Source organism: Carettochelys insculpta, chromosome 15, assembly GCF_033958435.1.
Source record: "Carettochelys insculpta isolate YL-2023 chromosome 15, ASM3395843v1, whole genome shotgun sequence".
In the NCBI taxonomy this organism is placed as follows: Eukaryota; Metazoa; Chordata; order Testudines; family Carettochelyidae; genus Carettochelys; species Carettochelys insculpta.
In genome coordinates, this window is record NC_134151.1 from 7,076,736 (window position 1) to 7,098,354 (window position 21,619).

Consider the following 21,619-nt stretch of genomic DNA (forward strand, 5'->3'; position numbering starts at 1 on the left):
GAGAATTTAAAGGAGCATCTAATTATTAAGCATGAGGATGAAACCTTCCCCGGGGCAGGTTATCCCATACTTGTGTATTGAGGGGATTCTAGAAGCATCTGTTGCTGGCCCCTGTCCAAGCTGGATGGGCATCAGGTTGGATCCAACCTGGCAATTCCTGTGAATGAGGATAAGGGTGCAGTACAGGGTGTGTGAATGTGATGAATCAGACATGTGTTCCTCAGCTTCATGCACACATATATATAAATTCAGACTCAGGAAGAAAATACTGCATTAATTTGGATTTCGAAGGTTCTCCCCATAGCATAAAGGCAGAAAATATTTTTAAAACTGAAATCTGGAATGCTGCATGAATTGATGTTTTACTTAACTCACTTCCCTGGGCAAGCTTTATACTTACCATTGATTTTTGAACCCTATCTCCAATCTTATACTTTATTTTGAAGGAGATACGTACCAATAATCTTCCTCATGGTCCAGGCCACACTCTCAGAAAACCATCATACAGCATAGTCTGTCAAGTTCTCACATGGAACCCATAAGGAAAATGCAAAAGAGGAAGACCTCAGACACCATGGAGAAGATCTACTGAGACTGAAGGACAACAACTGGGATACTCCTGGAGTCAACTAGAAGTTTTGTCCCAAGATAGAGCGAAGTGGAGGAGATTTGTAGATGACCTATTCTCCACTTGGAGTACAAGGGTTAAGTAGTAGTACATACCAATAAGTTGACAGTGCAACTCATGCGGTTATCTTTGCTCTCATCATTCATCACTGCTCGATAATCCAGAAGCTTTTCCAAAAGGCCTTTTACAAGGTTTACAAAATTTTCGACTGCCTTGGAAATGGCAGCATATTCTGAAGAACATTCCATGAGTCTGCAGACAAAGAAAGAAGGAAAAGTGCTTTATAGCCAAGTGAGAACAGGTGCAAGCTGAGCTGAAATGCTTTGGGGGTAAACACTGTATTATAATAATAATTATATTACAATATTGATCATATACAGGTATAGAGTGTGTGTTGAGATTTCCTTCGTGGTTTGATAAGCTACACATATAAAAGTTGGCTGGGGAGCCAGACCGAACAAAGAATGGAATGTTTACTTTTGTTTAGAACATGCTTACAATTTCAAGGGCAGAGGTGTATAGGTACATGCTTTACTTTATCCCACTTTTTCCATTCCTTTTTTACTGTTCACAAAGCCAATATGTCACAGAGACCCTCCCACTACACAAGTCGAGACAAGGATTGCTGGGGCATGCTGTGGCTGTCAAAGACAGTGTCACAAACACCACTACCAGCTGTGAGAGAGTTTAAAATCAAAGCAGAAATCCAGGTCTATCTGTGTTCCACACAGACATTTTACAGACGTGTAACATACTTTACAAAGGCATTAGAAGTATACCCCATTTTGAATTTGAGAAATAAACAAATTTTGAAGGATGAAGTAAAATAACTGTTTTCAGCAACCACGCATAATAGGAGATAACATGAGACCTGACCCTTACGAACAGATGGTGCACCATTGCACACATGCATTTATATACAGTATTCTTAGGGGACCTTAACCCTTCAATAGAAGGCCTGCAGCAAGGCTGTAGCTGGCGCTCTGTCCTGTGGGGCTCAGGTCAGGAGACTAAAAATAGGAGCGTACCTATTAACACCCCAGACTCCAGATCACGTGACGTTATGCTAATGAGGCATGGGGAATTTGCATCTGTGCCTCATTAGCATCTTTCGCTCCCTGTATTAGCATGCCACTTCCGGAGGAAGTGGCCTGTGTCGAAACAGCCAGGGTGTGTCTACGCAGCACAGTTATTTTGGAATAACCGCTGCTATTCCGAAATAACCTTGCAAGCATCAACACAACAAAACTGCTATTTCAAAGTAAATTCAAAATAGTGGATGGCTGATTTCAAATTTGGTAAGCCTCTTTCTACGAGGAATAGCATCTATTCTGAAATAGCTATTTTGGAAAAGGGGCTATGTAGACAGGGAATAGTGGCTACTTCTAAATGAGCTATTCCAGAATAGCTTGTTCCAAAATAAAGCTGCTGTGTAGGCATAGTGGCTAAATCTACACTACCATTCCTCTTTTGAAAGATGTGTGCAAATGAAGGAAATAAAAATTGGAAATGAGGCACAGATTTACATATCTGGCACTTCATTTGCACATTCTTCTTTCAAAAGAAGAAAAGCAGTGTAGACGTGGCTCTTTCAAAATTAATCCCCATCTTCAAAAGAACCCTTCTTCCTATTTTTTGTCTTTTTTAGGAAGCTTGGTTCTTTCTAAAATGGGATTTACTTTCGAAAAAGCCACAGCTCCCCTCTTTTTCTTCTTTTGAAAGAAGCTCTTTTCAAAAGAAGAATATACGAATGAGGTGCCAGATATGTAAATCTGTGCCTCACTTGCATTTTCGATTTCCTTCATTTGCATGCCTCTTTCAAAAGAGGAATGCTAGTATAGATATAGCCAGTATTTTGGATTAGAGCAGTGTTTCCAGGGGCTCTAATCCGAAATAACCTCTAGTGTGTGTGGACACACTATTTTGGAATAAGTTTTGCTTATTTTTGGGGCTTCCTTTTAGTGTGGACACATTATTCTGAAACAGCTTACTTTGGAATAACAACTCTGGAAGAAGCTATTCCAGAATAACTCTGTAGTGTAGATATACCCTCAGATTGGAGCATGAGTTCTGAAATCCCACTGGAGGGAAGGCCTGAGTCTGAACATTTACTGCAATTTTTCATCCCAAGTGCTGCAAACCTGCAGTGCTCAATTGTGGATGAGCTTCGTACGTGAAAGATTAGGGGTGATTAGGCACGTACCCCCCTGCAACACACATGTTGAATGAGCCAGGCTCTCAGGGAAAAACTACCAAATAAGATAAGCAGTGGCATGGTAGAAAACCAGTTTGCAGAGACAGATAAGAGGAAGAGCAAAAGCATGCAGCAGTCTTATATGACGAAGGCCATCTCTACACTAGACAAAAACTTTGAAATGGCCATGCAAATGGCCATTTCAAAGTTTACTAATGAAGCGCTGAAATACATATTCAGCGCCTCATTAGCATGCAGGCGGCCGCGGCACTTCGAAATTGATGTGGCTCACTGCCACGCAGCTCGTCCAGACGGGGCTCCTTTTCGAAAGGACCCTGGCTACTTCGAAGTCCCCTTATTCCCATCTGCTCATAGGAATAAAGGGACTTCGAAGTAGCCGGGGTCCTTTCGAAAAGGAGCCCCATCTGGATGAGCTGCGTCAATTCTGATGTGCCGCGGCCGCCTGCATGCTAATGAGGCACTGAATATGTATTTCAGTGCTTTATTAGTAAACTTTGAAATGGCCATTTGCATGGCCATTTCAAAGCTTTTGGCTAGTGTAGACGTAGCCGACATATGGTAAACACCTAAGCAGGGTTAAAGAACAAGAAGTAACAGAACCAATAACAGATCAATAACTGACAGCTAAGGAATTACTGTAAATGGTAATAAGTGACCCAACAGAACTGTATAACGAGACAGAAAAACGGTATATAACCAAAACAGACCAATGCGATTTGGACCTCACCAATGGCCATGGCCAGGTGCCTCAGACTTGAAAAAGAGCTTCCATGCATCTGCAGCTGACTGAGGTCCCCAGCTTGCTGAAGGGACATAAGACACCACTTTCCTGTCATGCTTTTTTAGTGAAAGTGTTTGTTAAAACTTGTCAGAGAATAAACTTCTTGTGTTTAAATATATCTTGTCAGTTTGTTTTGTACTCAGAGAGCCCAGTGTGAAACCTGGAACCTGTGATGACTGCAACAGTGCCCCAGGTTTTTATTGAAGTGTAGACATGACCTGACCTGCTTCATCCTTTCATGGGCTGTCTCTACACTAGCCCAAAACTTCAAAATGACTATGCATTTTGAAGTTTACTAATGAAGCGCTGAAACACATATTCAGCACCTCATTAGAATGCCAGCAGCCGCAGCACTTCGAAATTGACATGACTCGCCACCGTTCAGCTTGTTCAGATGGGGGCTTCTTTTCGAAAGAACCCTGGCAACTTCAAAATCCCCTTATTCCTAACAGCATGACCATTTCAAAGTTTTGGGCTAGTGTAGACGTAGCCATGGTGATGGTGTGTGTGTGTACATAAGAGATAAATACAAGAGGGATAGTTCACACAATGGTTCTGACATCAGTTTTGTCCTGGGATCAGGATGGGAAGAGGGGTTCATTTAAGAAATCATTTTTTAAAAATGGAGTTAGGACATGGATAATGAGCTAATTCTTTTCTGCAATCTAAATATGTACTTCACTTTCATAAGGCTAACGGTTTTATGCTCTTTATTCCATGACAAAAGGACACTGTATATTGGTCACCACGAAAAAAAAAGACCATTACCAACTGTTTCTGTCTCATACAACATCGTGGTATGGGAGTGCCTCACAATTTTTAAGGTATGTAACCTTCAATCCCCAGTGAGGTTACACAATGCTATTATCCTCATTTGAACATGATGCAAAGAGCAGTAAAGACTTCTTGAAATATCACACACAATCTGTGACACTGGGAGAACTTAATTCTAGGTCTTCCCAAGTCTCAGAAGAGTGCACAAACCACTAGATCATTCTTCCTGGCCCACCATTTAACAGACGCTGAGGTGCTGTGATCATTTTCTTTTGTTTTTGAAGTTAAATAGTAGTAGGATTATCATACCAGTATAAATAACAATTGGAACTAGCACTGTGAAAAATAAGGCAATTTGCTAACTAGACTTCATCATTGTTATTTTCCTCAATTAGTAAATAAAAACAATAAAACCCTGACTGCTTTATATTTAATTCTTTTTTCATATATTTCTTTTTTGTGATCAGTGAGTTTTTCCCTAGTATTTCCCAGATTGTAGTAAGCCTGTAAATTGTCCTATAGTATTTACAAAAGTGTCTACATAACTTAGAAGCAGAAGACATTGATTAGTGGTCACTTGCCCTGCCCTCCTTCCCCCGCCCCTCCACTGACTAGTTATTTAAAGGGGTGGAATGACTACTGTATTGGAGGGGTTTTTTTTTTTTCCTTTTCTTAAGAGCTTTCTTAACATGCACTCTTCCCCCACCCCAACTTTGCGCATTGCTTTTCACTCCATTATGTTTTAATTTGTTTTATATGGGTAGTTAGCAGATGTATTCCATTAATGGTTTCATATCTGATAGTTTGGAAAGTACAGTAAATTCCACTGGAAAATAATGAAAACACATTAGTTGCTGCAGAATCCTTAGTGAAATTACATTGTTTGTCTATGTTGATCTGATTTCTTGTTATTAACATGTATAATTCTTCATCTCTCAATGTTTCCTTATCTAATTTCAATTTATATGCAAAGTTATTCTGTAAGTTATTACTGTTCTTCAGGAAAATGGGCTATTTGAATCTGCATTACAGATTATTTCATTCTTTGTAATAAGTGAAATCCTGAAACTCTTACACAGGCACAACTTTGTCAACTGCAATGGTTTGTTCTTTGCCCACGAGCTAAAGATCAAGTCAAAAATCGGTTATTCCCTCTGTTTCTATGCCATTCATTGTGTACACTTGTACATTTTGCAATGCAGGAAGTGGGCAGAAAAAGAGATGAAAGAGGCTTGGATAACTGGAATGACCTGATTGTGCAGAACGATGAAATGAAATATATAAGATCTGAAAAAAACTGCAAAACAGGATGTTAATTACTAGTATGTGCAGATGTGTGCCCTGAATCAGCAAAGAGCTTAAAGTACGTTTAAACTTAAGCACTTGTAATAGGGTGTTAGCTTAAGCACTTTGTTGAATCAATGTCTGAATGTTGTTACAAAATATATTTTAAAGCAAAGTTAGCTGTTCCTTCACTTACCTGCGGGACTACACTTGTTGATTACGTGGTTCTCCTGTTTGAAGACATCATTCCCTGCCTTTATTTCAGTGGTTCTCAAAGTGGTGGCCTGCAGGCTTGGGACTTGCTCCTGCCCTCCCTTGCTGCAGCACAGCAGCCTGCACTGGTGCACCAGTGCCACATATTCCTCCCTGGGGGAAGGGGGTGAGATCTGAGCTTTGTGGGCCAGGATCTAGCTGATGGGCAGATAAAGCAGCTGTACACACCGCTATTCCCCCTCCCCTTGGCTGGGGGGCTCTGTAGCCCAGGACACTGCTTGCCAGGAGTCTTTCCCCACTTCTCCCATTAGCCAAATTCAGGCCAACAGCAGCATGGTGGAGCCAGGAAAGTGACCCTCATCTACCTCCCGCCTGACCCTGCAACCTACACTTCTCCTGCACCCCATCTCCCTCCCTCTTAGGTCACCAATGCTCTTCCCACTGCTGCAGCCTTCCTCCCCCCTAGAACTCCCATCCTCCTCCTGCATCCTCTCTCTCTCTCAGGCCCTCCTGCCCCACCCTGCTCCTGCACTCTTCCTCCCACCCCATCCCTCTCCCCACCAACCCGCTCCCACAAATTCTCTCTCCATTTTTGCCCCACCCCAGAGCACAAATTAGTCCACAAAATCTACCTGCCCCGAGATGCTAGGATCATTAATCTGGCCTATGAGAAGTCCAGAACCTAGGTCCTCCCTTGACCCCACACATCCCATGGGACCGTCACACAAGGAGAGTGAGGTCAGTCAGTCAGGAGCCACAGCAGCTGGTGGTTTTTGTTTTTGTTTTGTTTTGGTTTTTCTGCTTCTCACTCGTGTGTCTCCTGCCTGATTCCTCTGTGGATCAGCGGGCCCCCAACCCAAAAAAGGTTTTCCATCCCTGCCATAAACAAAGACAATGTTGAAACCTTTTATTCTAGACATAAAATAATATTTTATTTGTTTAGAATGACAGCTAATATTATAAAAATAAGATCTAAATATATACCCCTTCATGTCATAGCTGAGTATTTATGTTTTTTATGATTGGGTAGACTAATTTGAATAATTTAGTATTTAAGGGATTTAGAAATAAATAAATGAATTTTGTCATCATGGGTATTTGGCTGGTTGTTTACAAAAGCCTTTGTGTTGAGTGGGGTGCACCTCGGGCCATAATGTTTGAGAACCACTGCTTTATTTAGATATTAGTGATGTCATAACGTCTGGCTGTGGAAAAAACTTGAGCTCATTCCTGATAGACAAGTGGGAAAAGTAGGAATTTTCAGGTATTGTGTTTTCAAATGTTTGTTTGGAATGTTTTTGTTATTTTCATAAGGTCAAAACCAGACAGAACCTCAGTACACTCTGCATTCCTTTTTCCACAATGTTTTGTATCACTGGAAAAGCACACAGTACAGGGCATCACTGTTTAAACAAAAGAATGGTTTATTTCCTCCAAAATGTGCATGTCACAACTGATTGCAAGTTCAAGATCAAAACAGGCTAGTTTTTTTTAAACATCCAAAAAAGCAAGTTGCACGCTGCGTCAGTGAATGTTTACATTCTAGATTTGATAGAAATATGCTCTGAGACTTCCTAAATAAAAATTTTGTTAGTTCTTCAGATTCTGCACTTTACTACTTCAAGTGACCCTAGAGTTACTTTGGTGAAAAAGAGCTAAATTATACACACTAACTCTTACTCTCAAAGCTTGAATGAATTTTGTTGAATAACCCACAGTCTAATACCTTCTAGTTACATATATTATTCCTGGATCATAAATGCTGGAAAAATCATGTGATGATTCAGTATGTTTCTAATATTTGCCATCCCAGCAGTTAAAAAAATAAAACCCTGAAGTTTAAAACAATGTGGTCTTGTCAGTAAGATATTAAAACATCTGGCTCGCTGCCCTGTCATCCGTGAAAATTAGTATCACTATACTGGAGTTAATTTCGATTGCACAAAGTTCCCAAAAATGAGTATGGCACACACTGGCTCACATTAACAAATTATTATCTTGACCTATCCCAAATCTCAAAAAAGAAACTTGCTCAAAACTTTTTAACCTTGTGAGTTTCATCTGGAAGCTCAGCCAGTTCATAAATTACTTGCATCAGCTTTGAAAAATATCCTGCAGAAATGCATTAGTGCTTTGTATCACTTTTTAGGAATCTCTGTACAGTAAGGTCTCAAAGTATGCGAATACAGAGTATGTGATCCCGTTGTTACTTGGCTGACCCCCCCCCCGATTCATACTTACACTTGTGATTCGTATGCTGTATGCATGGGGCGAGAAGCAAGTGTACACTACTCACCCCAAACATCTCTCACTAGAATCACTTGGAAAGCGAGTCTTCCCACACAGCATATTACTTCTCACATAAGAAAAGCGAGACTACCACCACCCCGCATCTTTTGCCCTGCATAAGAAACAAGTCCACACAACTGACAAGTTTCGTATGTATTTATCATGTCGTACTTAATAAAATATATATTTTTATCATCTAAACACCTTATTTAGATCGTTCATTGTGTTGGGATTATTCCTGAATGGGCTGCCTAAATAAATTACATAAGAATCTTGCGTGCTAGTGCATAAGCTTACGGACTCTCAGACTATGCGTCTTCCTTCTCTCTCATGCTCTCACTCTGTGAACGTCTCCCTCCTACACTCGTGAAAAGTTTTTCTTTATCAGTGAATTTTACCACAATCATGGGCCCTAAGAGGAAAATTAGTAGTGGAGCTAGTCATGTTGAAAGTGAGAAAAAGAGGTAAGCTCATACTGTGAGAACTTTTGAAGAAAAAGTCAAGATTTTGGACCCGTTAAGAAGTGGCGCATCGAACTCTGTGGTTGGGTGGCGGTTCAACATGAACGAATGTTCTGTGCGGTCTTTTAGAATTTGTGGAAGGAAAATATGAGAAGCAGTGGAAGACTGCACCAGCAACAGCCAAATTGATCCAACACACGTGGGATCCAATTCTTATTAAGGCTGAGAAGGCCTTAAATTTATGGCTAGAGGACATGAATAAAAGGCGTGTGCCACGTGATGGAAGGGTGTTACAGGAAAAAGCTCTTTCTTTGTACGAGCACTTCAAGAAACCATGGGTGGTGTAGGATCTACTGCATCTGTGAAAACATTTTCAGGAAGTAAAGGGTGGCTGGCAAGATTCAAAACCTGATACTAGCTGTATAACATACAGTTAACAGGGGAATCAGCATCTGCTGACCATGCTGCAGCCAAAAAATACCCAGGAGAACTGAAGACGTTGATCCAGGAGAAGGGATATAGGCTAGAACAAGTGTTTAATGCAGACAAGACTGGCCTTTTCTGGAAGAAAATGCCCAGCAGAACCTACATTTCAAATGCTGAGAAGCAGGCACCTGGGTTGAAGACAGCAAAGGACAGAGTTACACTCCAATTTTGTGGCAATGCTGCTGGGCATATGATCAAGTCTGGGATGCTGCGTGGCTCCGCAACCCCAGAGTATTGAAAGAATAAAAATCTCCCTGTGTTTTGGCAGTCCAATAAGAAGGCATAGGTAACGGCACTGATATTTTTGGACTGGTTCCACAAGTGTTTTGTCCCTGAAGTGGAAAAATATCTGGCTGCAAAGGGAATAGAATTCAAGGTGCTGCTCATCATAGATAATGCTCCTGGGCATCCCAAGCCTCTATAATTTGCACACCCCAATGTGGAAGTCATATTCCTTTCTCCTAATATGACCTCCCTTATCCAGCCACTTGATCAAGGTGTGATATACACATTCAAGGCCATGTATACTCGCCTCACCTTCTCCAACATCCGAACTGCTGTGGATCTCGATCCCGAGCTTGATGCAACCTGTTGTTGGAAGGACTACAGCATCTGGGACAGCATTACACATGTCAAGGAGGCTATGGAGGAATTTAAGCCTGAAGCCGTGAATGCATGCTGGAAGAATATTTGGGAGGAAGCTGTGAATAACTTCACAGGCTTCCCCAAGGTAAATGACAAGATCAAGAGGATTGTTAATGTTGCTCATCAGGTGGGCAGTGAAGGATTCAATGACATTGCAGAGGACGATATAGAAGAATTACTGAATGGTGATGGGGATGAGCTAACAGAAGACGACCTAGAAGAACTCGTGAAGAGTGTGGAGGAGGAAGAATTAGAAGAGATCGAGCAGGCATCATGGGACCTCCATAAGTTCAGTGAAGTCTTTCAACTGCTTAAACAGCTAACTGACAAGGTGCTGGAGTATGATCCTTCAAGGGAAAGGAGTTTAAGGATCGCTCAGGAAGTGAACAGATGTTTCTTCCCATTAAGGGAGATGTTCACGGAACTCCAGCGCAAGAAGCAGCAACTTCCTATCACCATGTTTTTCAGGAAAGCGACACAAAGAACGCGATCTCCCTCACCAACCTCTACCATCACACAGTCTTCCACTGCACTGCCACAAGGACCCTCCTTGCACACTCCTGTTTTGTCACCTGCATGAATAAAGGTCACAAAATCACGACCAAAACGCCTGCCACAACTCAAGCCTTGCATTCTCCTGCTTCTTCACATGTTCTAATTGAAGGCTTGCATTCTCCTGCCACCTAGAAGTCTGTATCGCCTGTTTGCAAGAGAATTTCACAACCTTTACCTTTTTCTGAAGTGTATCCCAATGGCCCTCCGTCTCTTGAGGGACTGGTGTAAAAGGATCAGGAATAAAAAGCCCCAGTCATGCTGTATAATGCATTTCATCATTGTCTTCATCCGTCATCACACTGTACAGCAGACTACATCGTCATAATCATATGAAGAGAAATGAACGATCTGGCAGTCAGATAAGCCCCATTTGATTTTTATATAAAAAAACATAGTGTCCAGGCACAGTAGTTTATAACCTTTATACTTTAAGATTTATGTAAATTTAATTTACACAAATAAAGTTTATATGAACACGTACATAGTTTATATGCATTTCTGAAGTTGTACCTTTGTAAACAATAGTTTTCTATAGGGAAACCCCAAGTTACGTGAATTCGAGCTTATACGGGGCTAACAGGAACCGAACCCTCACGTACTTTGAAACCTTACTGTATTATGAAAGCCCAAAATAACAGTTAATCTTGTCACTGCTATCTACTGTATCTCTACAGAAATATTCACCTCATTCAGAAGTTTCTATCCTTGAGATTGACAAGTCTACTCAATTAATTGTGTTGGGGGTTTCCAACCTTGAAATGTGGCATTAAGATGAAATTTGTGAGCTATACACTAGAACTAAGAAAGCTCCTTTGAAATTTTGATTTTTGTTAAATGCTTTCCAAAGTTTTATTACAACCTTTACAACCTTTGTAGAAAATAGAATTCTTGCTATTGAGGACTTTTAAAAGCTTCTCACTAGTATTTATAGTTCTGCTTAAATGAGAACATTTAAAGTAAATCTGATTTATGTTGCAATTTAAAAGAAAGATGACTGCTCTTAAGTATCGGAGGGGTAGCCGTGTTAGTCTGGATCTGTAACAGCAACGAAGGGTCCTGTGGCACCTTATAGACTAACAGAAAAGTTCTGAGCTTGAGCTTTCATGAGCACAGACTCACTTCATCAGATGCTGGTGAGTCTGTGCTCACAAAAGTTCACGCTCAAAACTTTTCTGTTAGTCTATAAGGTGCCACAGGACCCTTCGTTGCTGCTCTTAAGTAGTGAACTTATTCGTTTCATCAAGTTCCTTTCCTATAGTCTGCAAAATCTGGGACAGAATAGCAGCTTATGATTGAATAAGGCAACTGAAAGTCAGGATTCTCCAATACTATCCTCTACTTTACTACTAGGAAGTCCTCTTACTTGGGCAAGTCACTGTGAACATCCTTCCCTTTTTCCAGATGGGCAAGCTGTGTTGAAATCTCCAAACTGAATGTTCTATATAAACTCACAGATTGTTCTTATACCAGTTTTAATCTGTGAGCTTTTCAGAGCCTTTTTTCCCTTCCTCGCCTGATGCTACCCTATGAACAATTAATCTCTAATAATTAAACACATTATTTGGAATATGGCTTCAGAGGAGACATGAAACTTCCATTACTAATTCATTCTTCCTGTCTTTTTTGGCTACAAGAAATTGTGATGAACAGACAAGTCACACAGATACACCAGCTGTAGTGTCCACTGCAATCAGCAGATGCTGATCCCTACCACATGTAATGGAGAAAACCCTTTTTTGTAGCTCTGACCCATCTCATGATGGTGGGTCTGGGAAATAAAAATCAGTCTCCTACTAACATTATTACATATCACAACTTTACTATCTGATGTCAGAATAAAACCAAACCTTTGACTAAACAGCACCAACGAAGCCACACAAATTGCTCAGACTGTAAAGGACTGTAACAAACAACCCTTACAAATTTTTCTGGGAGCAAGTAATAATGGAGAAAAATCACCCTTGCAGTAAGTCCAGAGGAACTGGAGGAACATATTACAGTATGCTATAATAAGGTCATGAAGTAGATTGCAAACTGCTAGTAAATGTCATTCCAAATGTTAAGAATACTGTGGCACCCACACAAGAAAGGCACTTGGGAAATGCATTTTTTCAAACACGCATGCACAAAGCTCATCTTCCAAGTGAGGCTATTTATTGACTATTAGACCTATATACTTAAGTTAAGTCAATTTAATCATACTACAAAATGTGTATATTTAGTTTTGGAAAGTTCAACTTTTAGAGAAAAAGCAAAACCTCATCATCCTCAAAGCCTATTTTGATGTATAGAAGTTTATGCTACTTCCCTTTTAAGATAGCCTCAAATCTATGAGAATATACATATGGTGTCAGTAACTGTTGATGATCCGATGGAGAAAATAATTTACCACCACAGTGAAAGACTATGCACAATGATCCTACATCTACGCTGCAGTAATTTTTGGAATGAAGTTCTTCAGGAGGATCTCTTCTGAAAAAATCTTCTTTCAAAGGATGCATCCACACACAAAAAAAGCAGATCAAAAGATTGATCCACTCTTTTGATGGGGAGTGTCCACACAGCCCCTGTTCTTTCAAAAATATGGACCAGGGATTGAAAAAGCCAGCACCATGAGGACTAGTCTTCGAAAACAGGGCCCACAGAGCATCTACGTGGTTTTTTTTTTTTTTTGAAAGGAGCTTTCAAAAGGAGGTGCTCTACCTGATCTGGGTGTGGACGAGGACTTCCAGAAGAAGAGCCACATTCTTTCGATTTTGTGTCAACATGCCAAATGTTCTTTCAAAAAAGGGCTGGATTTTCCAAAAGAACTTGCTATTGTAGATGCAGCCTGAGAGCCTTACGTTGAAACCAGTGGTCAACATGCCTTTATGTAGGACATGAAATGGAGCTCTGCTGAACTCAAATGTAGTAATGGAAATATCCCCAACCAAGGAAACCTTGCAGAGATCTAGGGGCACATTTTAATATCCAAGCAAATTCATCAAATTTAAGTGTTCTACTCAAAAAGCTGCTTGGAGGAATATAGGATGGCATTGAGCTGATTCCTAAATGAGTAGTGTTGGGGTGAAAAAGAAGTTATCACTGGAGAACCAGTACTGGAATATTTTGAGATTAACAGAGGCCCGTACCTCAGATGATAAAAAAATCATATGGATTGGAAGCTGATCTGCTAAATGTATTGTTGATTCTAAAGAAACCATTGCACACAACACAGCCATCATAAAAAGTTCATGAAAGCGCACAACCACGTATTAAATATGAAATAAATGCATGGAAGAAGCTTCTTGTAGTACATGTAATTTCAAGAATACCTATGAATAGCGAAAGCAAAGCACTGCAGGACAAGCAGTTCAAAGTAATTATGACTCAAATTCAGTTCCTGCTGGAAACAGAATTTGAAAAGCTCAGATGAAATCCCCAAAATGTCTCAGGCTTGAGATATTAAAATCTATGCAGATGGCCAAAAGAAAAAGGCCAAGCACTTCCAAGCAAGAAGAGTTACTGGAACTATGCATTAATTTGCAGCAAATGAAGGTCACTGACATTATAATTCATGACATAATGTTGGAAATACTAAGCCCACTCTCTCTCACTGCCCACATCCATATTGAAATTTGTATGAAAATTGTCTGAGATGTCCTGTTCATGCCAGGCATGAATATTGGCAAAGATAAAATATCCAATGTGAAATAAATACAGGACAGGGAATCCAAAGAACTATTAAAAAACCTCATGAGCTTCCTGGTTAGCCTTGATCTACAGTAAGCAGATACATTGGAATTAAACAAGAACAATTCTCTCGCTCAGTCGTCAATTAGTTATATTTTCTTAGAAATTAAGCGCTTGAAAAATACACCAAAATCAACCCACTGACATTTCAATGGGCAAAAACATTTAAGCTTTACTAAAACAGTTGCCCCGTGTGTTTTATTTCTACTCTCAGAGAGATGTTGCTGGGGAGATAAAATGGTTAACTGATTGTGCTTAACTGCTTAATCATTTTAACTCAGGACCTGCTGCTGGCTTGATACCGGGCCCCACCACAGCCCTGGGGTCCTGCCACTCCGCTCAGCAGCCCCTCCCTGGCAGGGGTTGCTCCGGTCTGATGCAGCTGGCCATCAATGGAGTTCACTGGCAAGGCCTGGTTAAATGATTAGCATGTGGGTAAGTTTAACATCTGTAGTTGTTATTTGGATTCTGTGCAACAGATTTATTTCTCAATGCAATTACCTTATTTTAGGAGGAAGAAGGAGATAAGAAAACAGGCCATTAGGTATTTTTCTCATGAACACACTACTTACATTGACTCGAACAACTGCATGTACTGCTCATCTCCACGGCCTCCTTCCACTTCATGGTCCAATTTTAAAATGATTTCATTTTCAAACTTGATGTAGGAGAAAAAGGCAAAAAAAATTGAATAATTGTTATAAGTGTATAACAAGAAAATTCATGTAAGAGCAATCAGGATAGCTATAGATCAAATAAAGCCTAAATTGACATGACAAAAACTTCACATTTTCCAGGCTTAAATGGAAGAACCGTTTTTCAGTTAAATAACATACTGCAGGAGTATCTTTAAATAACTTTTCCCTAGTACAAATTGATATAGTGCCTGAAGGATACCTTTGAAGTATTTGCATTATAGGTTTCCAAACCACTTCCTAGCTTCAGATACAGGACTTCAAAGTGAAACAGAGCTATTTTATCCCAGATTAACTCTGAATGAATAGCCTTACTGAATAGAGCCTTCATACAATTGTACAATGGCTTGAGAGTAACCATTTTTACTAGGAATCAGTGAATTATAAAATAGAAAAAATAATGAAAAAAATACATAAAACAATGGATTTCTTTTTTTTGGTAGCTAAGACATGTTTTCTCCCTTTTCAATATTACAAAGGAATCAGCCAGAGGATTTAATTCAGTAAACTCAGTAAACTTGCAAGTGAAGTGCAATTCATGCTATAGATAAAACTCTGGGGCTGGGAATGTTCGTCCAGCCCAGTGAGCTCAAAACTGAACACACCCCAAACTGCTATACACAGAACCCAGCAAATCTATGGCTATCTACCTCATACTGGGGCAGGATCCAAAGCCGTGGATGTGTATATCTGTGGCTCATTTTTAGGGATGCCAATGCGGATACAAATTCTGTATCTACACCCCTGAAAATGGGCAGTTATCTGCTTCATAACCACATTTATCCCCATCAGTGGATGCAGATATCTGCATATCAGTTTTGACGATGTAACTGAGGATACCAATTTTGTATCCATGCAGGGCTCTAATGATGTGCAATTTTTTTTTTTCCTAAATCTCTAGAGTGTTTCAAGGAGATCATAGAATAGGTTTGGCAACTACCAGTTAAAGAAATGAATGTATTCTCTTGCATGATATCTCAGCTCAGGACTTTGAAGGATCAGGTCCTTAATTACAAAGAGCTTAAATTTATTTTTTAAATTGGTAGTGTGTTGTAGCATTTGTCATTTAAAAGTTTTTGAAGTACAATATATAAAGGAAATTGATTTGTCATTTTGGAACACTCAAGTCAACCTACCATGTTTAAATTCTTGTCTTAAGAATTTATAATTAATAGTTTGGCAAGGAGCATGCAGTTCATTATGGTGATTGTATTAAGTTCTGGAAATGGAGTATTTGCAAATAGTAATACATTAATATGACTCCTTTTATCTCAAAAGACCCAAGAGTCCCATTACTGTCTGTATGTTTAATGGGCTGATATTTTCTCTTAGCATTACACAAGATAGTAAGGCCTGGCCATTTCTTAGTATAGTAAAAAGGTAAATAGCAACTGTTGAAAAGGTACCTGCTCCGTACAAGGATCACTTCACTCAACATGTACAAATATTTATTTAAAAAAATCTCAGTAGTGTAGCAGTGTTAATCTAACTTCACAAATAACCAGCAGTCCTGTGTCACTTTAGAGACTAACAAATTTATTAGGCCATGAGCTTTCGTGGGTAAGAGCCACTTCATCAGATGGCATTCATCTGATGAAGTGGTTTTACTCACCAAAAAACTCTAAATTATATGAAAGCAGCAGTCCTTCTGTGATATACTTACAAACAAAGCACAATTATTCCCAGAGTATATAGAAAATATGGTGTCCAGTTGAAACTATAAGGGACAATTAAGACAGAAAAAACATTTTAATACAACTGCTTGATTTGGCCAGATAATGCAGACCCCAGATGCATTTGTGTGAGACACATAATGAGGCCTCTCAAAAGATAAGCAGCAAGAGCCTTAGTTTTCTAGCCCAACCAAAACTTCTATTTGTGTCTCCATTTACCATCCCTCCATGTCCACACACACTTTAAGGGTATCATCACCTGTTGAATCTCAAATTTGTTTTGCCCCTCCTTGGTTTTTCTTTGTTATTTTCTGAGCCAAGTAATACCTACATCTAACCATGGGGGAAAAATAGGAAAAAAAAACCCTATAAGGTGTGTGGTTGTATAAGTCGTCTCTTCGTGAGAAAATTAAAGATTTATGTCACTTATACATTTTCCTTCCTATCTAATTTAACTGTGGCTGGTCTCATTATCCAGAGCAATGTTTATTCCTTTCTGAATCTGATTAAAATTTTTGCCTCAATAAAATGCTGTGGCAAGCAATGAGTTCCACTGATCAGTTATTCCTGAAGGTGTTTTGTATTGGAAGGCATTTGGCATGATGAGCTAACTAGTTCATTATGGGTATATCATTAGGTTGTGCTGGTCTAAAAAAGAACTATTAGACAGCTGTGATGTACACAGTGGGAAGAAATATGTGGTGTTATACATAGCTACACATAGGTTATTCTCCAAGTATAGAATGCTGGTCTATAGTCACTCTGTCCCCACTGCACATAAAGAGTCCTACGCACTACAGATTTAAGCATCCGCTTAAGTAAGCACTTTGCTGAAACTAGGTTTAGGGCTCTGCCTTCAAGTGATGAAAACCTGAGGTCACTCAGTAGGGAGACCATCAATACCATGTTGATCTTAGGCAGTCAGTAGATTGCAACACAATGTATTTCCCACTCCCCAGGGACTAAGTGTAATCCTTTCCAAACATTTTCAGTCTTGGGTGAAGGAACTAACCTAAGGTCTTCCACAGCTTCAGTGTAGTACTGAAAAATCATCTGGTTACCCATATTGCTACTTTGGAGAGATATTATACGTACAATTTGGCAATTCCTTCAGTTACAAGCAAATCCACATTCTGTACAGGTACACTTCTTTGCACAGTTTGTTTTTCAGTGTGTCGGGTTAAACACTGTCCAGTCAGAAGATTCTGACATCAGTCTCCCATTTAATTAACAATTAACATTCACACGCTCCTCCTGAAAAGTAGACAGCATTTGCTTCTTTCTTGGAACTCACCAAAATAGGGTCTATTCATATCAGAGACCAACAGACTTCTTTCAGAGTATGAAATGATAATTATGCCAATCAAACAGCAGTGCTGGCTTTGTTCAAAATGCTTCTGTTAGTACAATAGTTCCAGTTAGGTACTCCTCAGAAGATGAACAGAATTGTAAGTTATATAATTTTTAGCAAGTCCCATATAACTTACTGAGATGTGTCTTACAGCACTGTGGGAGCAAAATGTATGGGGTATGGACATAGCTAGGTTTAATTTAACAGGTAAAAGATAAACTGGCTGCTTTAAGGGTTGATCTACTCGTCAGAGCTTCTTACATATGTTTTCCTGAGCAGAGCTCACTCAATACACATATGAGACTCCTACGTACTACTGGAAGTATTATTGTGATCTAGAACAACAGGTGTGAGCTTTCCTAGGCATTTAAAAAGGGAATTCTCTGATTCAAATTTTCTACTTCAGGTCTGAGTTTAACAGTTGAAGAGTGGATCCATATAGATAAAGATGCACCATTAACGGGGAAATGACAAATATTTCCATCAACTCAATATAGTACTGATCATTTCAGGAATCACTTCAAGACCTTCCAGGTGTTTAAAAAAAAACTGTATAGTCATAAAGATGAAGAAATGAGAAATCAGACCTGTTCAAGCTATATATAAAAGAACTGAGCAAGGAGGGAGCAAAGGGAAGAAGGTGTTTTCCTAATTTTGACTAGGTCCCCAATACATTTGCAGAGTTAACAGCCCCCAAGGACTCTTTAGTGAATGCCAAACATTAATATATCAGTATATTAGCAACTCCTGCAGAATTCAATGTAAGACTTCATTATAATAGTCCATCATTCTACTCAACTTTGCAATACTACTTTGTTGTTGTTTAACACTGTGGCACATTTAGAAGATTGTGAAACTATTGCATGTGACAGAGCTATATGGATAATTTCATTAAGGGCTCACATATAAAGCACTATTATGAGCTAAGGCTCTTGGCAACTTTAAGAATGAGGTCAATGTTGGACAAAGTGGATTGCAAATCTAGTTCCTGTTTTGGGGAGGAGGCAAAGGAGACTCCTTACCTTTGCTTTCTTTTTTAATCTCTGTTCACAAATCCCAAATGAAATGGGAGCATCTTGCTGATGGGGCCATCAACAGTTTTGGCAGGTTTGCAGTTATGAACTGTGCACAGTGCCACTCAGTGACATTTTTGATTAATTAATTAATTTTGCAGTTAAGCTAGAGCTTCCATCCATTGTGGTACTCCTGTTTCCATCACTGTTTACTGCAATCAGAGCATTAGCAGCTCCAAACTGGAGTAATAAATACTAAACTAATATCAGAGAATGAGGCTATTTTAAATGATTAATATGGTTCAAAGGAATTGCCTTCCGCATTGTACATGGCAGAGCTACTGACAAGAGCAAAGTCTGGCAGAGGATTGCTGTGTGTGCAAAAGATGCACAGAACATGAGCCAAGGTTAAACAGGTGCTGGTGGGATTTGCTTTTGATGTGAAAAACAGCATTGAATAAGGAGATGTCTGTCACTGTCTTTGAAGTGGCAGGCCACAACTTTACTGAGCTTAACACCTGGGATGGATGCTGCACACTGTGGTATACTCAACTACCCAGAATCATGAGTGCTTCCAGCGGAAGGGGTCATAGGACTTCAGCTCAAAACTCAAGCTAAACGCTCCTTAGCATACTCTGTGGGCTTTTCTTGATCATCTGAGTCCAATCACCCACTTTCCCACAGGAAGACAGGAGACACTAAATGAGGGGACATCACCTTGTGAAAGTCGCATGGTCTTCCCTATCCCAGAAACACACCCTCTGTGAAATTCTGGGTCTCTCTTCTGGTGATTGTTCCTTTTAACTGCACTGCGGACTGGCAGAAAATTGTGACAAGCTAGCCAGCTTACTATTGTTAATTTTTACACTCTGTTCCTATTTCACTTAATAGCACCTCAAGGCTGCATCAAGGAAGGAAAAAACAATTCCCCAGGCCTCTGTTAATTTGGCTGGTATGTGAAGAAATTCCTACCTGACCTCAAAACAGGTGACTGGATAGACTCACAGCCTCCACAGCTACCAGCCTGGGGAAGGTGGGGCTCCTGAAATAGATCAATGAGATGCTCCAAAAGGTTTAGGCTAGGGTTTAAATTAATAGATACAGAGAGTGACAGATCAGTCATCTCTTTTCTTCCCCCAACTATTCAATGAGTGTCTAGAAACTCAGTGGAACCCCTTTGTTCCCCCAGCACGTGTTCTCCTCTTTTGTTTAGCTCTGCATGTCCCATGCACTGCTGGACCCATCAAGTTTCTGACTTCTTGAGGTGTGCGGGCGCATGGCTTTCTGAGGCACTCAATAAAGCTGTGGCCTGTAGAATAGTAAGGTTTCCCCATTTGACTGCCCGCAGTAGTAATACGCACAGCTGGGAGGACAGCATAAGCACATTCACCCTCTATGACAAATCCCTCAGTCAGTAAAATCCCCCCTAGTATGTTTCAAGTAGTCATTAGGAAACGGATTTCTTTTCTAAAGAGCAGGTGGAAATTCCTTGCTTGATCCGGGAAGTTAAACCAGTAATTGGGGTGAAGAAACTATTAAAAAATTATTTCTTTTGCCGTCAAGAGTCTTAGTCCTTTTCTTGCCCCTTAACAGTGCTAATTGCATGTGCTGGCAGCTTGTAACCAGCTGCAAAAGCAGTTGGTTGCTTGAACTGAAATAAATAAAAAATGCTGATAAATATGCATAAGTATCAAATTCAGCCCTTTTGTATCAGACGTATCTCTACTGACTTCAGTGGGAAAAGCCTGCTTGTAACAGGACCCAATTTGTCTTTGAAACTGTATTTTTATAGAGCACTACAAACCCTTAAAGACTTGAGCAAACTTTAATACCAGCCACACAGTCTGCAGCCTGTGCTTTGGTTAGGTGGATTTGGGTCTGAGTGTTATTTTGCTTTTCGATGGTTTGTAAGATGAAATGTTCCTTACTTTTGATAATGAGACTGTTCTGCTTCAGTGGGCAGATTAAGATTACATTTTAAGAGTACTAACCATGAGAAGCTTGCTGAAATCACTTCCGTTCACTTACTACCTGATCTTTTACAGCTATTAGCTGGGTAAAATACATGTCTCCTACAGCTTTGCTATGAGTAAACATCCTTCCTCCAGTCCTGCAAGTACACATCATTAGTGAACTTTTTTTTTTGGGCCTTGTCATTAATCAGCACTATTATTTTTTCTTTTTTTCAATAAATGTCAGAAAAGGAAAAAGATTTAGGATATGCCAACAGATGGCTGCAATAAGTGAAGAATTTACGTGAAGACAGAAACATGAATACACATGGCTTACTTGAACGGAAATACTATCACATATGAATTAATCTTTCCTAAACCAAAGTTAAATCTCTTTGAAGACTGACTTTAATCTGCATCTATTTCAATTTACTCTGCAAAGAGCTACACTGTTTACAGTTCACAGAAAAAATGTTTTTCAAAAAGCAAGTTCTTTGCATCTCTTTTTAGAGTCATGCTTTATCATCTCAGTTATAGCAATTACAAGAGCTTTATTATTCTTTACATTAGGAGATCTTGTTGGTCTAATCAAGCAAAAATGGTTTGCAGATACTCTTGATCACCATACTTTTTGTTACAGTTCAAATCCGTGCCCCCATGCCTGTTGCGCAGTTTCTGTTGAGTCAATGGGTATTACACGTCTATACCAGAGGGGAAAACTCCCCAGAAGAAATAAAGATATGTGTTGTGCCCTTAGCACTACAATCAGCAGACAGTCCTATGGAAGTAAAAGGGTGTTGTGGTGATACTTCTCCCTACCTACAGTAGCTTCCTGAAAGTTACAGAACAAAATAAAGATATTTTGCAAGAAG

The 21,619-nt window shown here is 39.7% G+C and overlaps 1 protein-coding gene across 1 annotated transcript in view; it reads right to left on the minus strand.

The window, feature by feature from the left end:
- The window catches only part of DOCK2 (dedicator of cytokinesis 2), a 454,537-nt gene that overhangs the window by 61,396 nt on the left and 371,522 nt on the right, over positions 1-21,619 (minus strand). The window contains exons 34-35 of the mRNA XM_075010079.1: positions 14,636-14,721; positions 724-880 (exon numbers count right to left, since the gene is read on the minus strand). Of these exons, the coding sequence (XP_074866180.1) occupies positions 724-880; positions 14,636-14,721 (243 nt within the window). The remainder of the gene's footprint in view (positions 1-723; positions 881-14,635; positions 14,722-21,619) is intronic.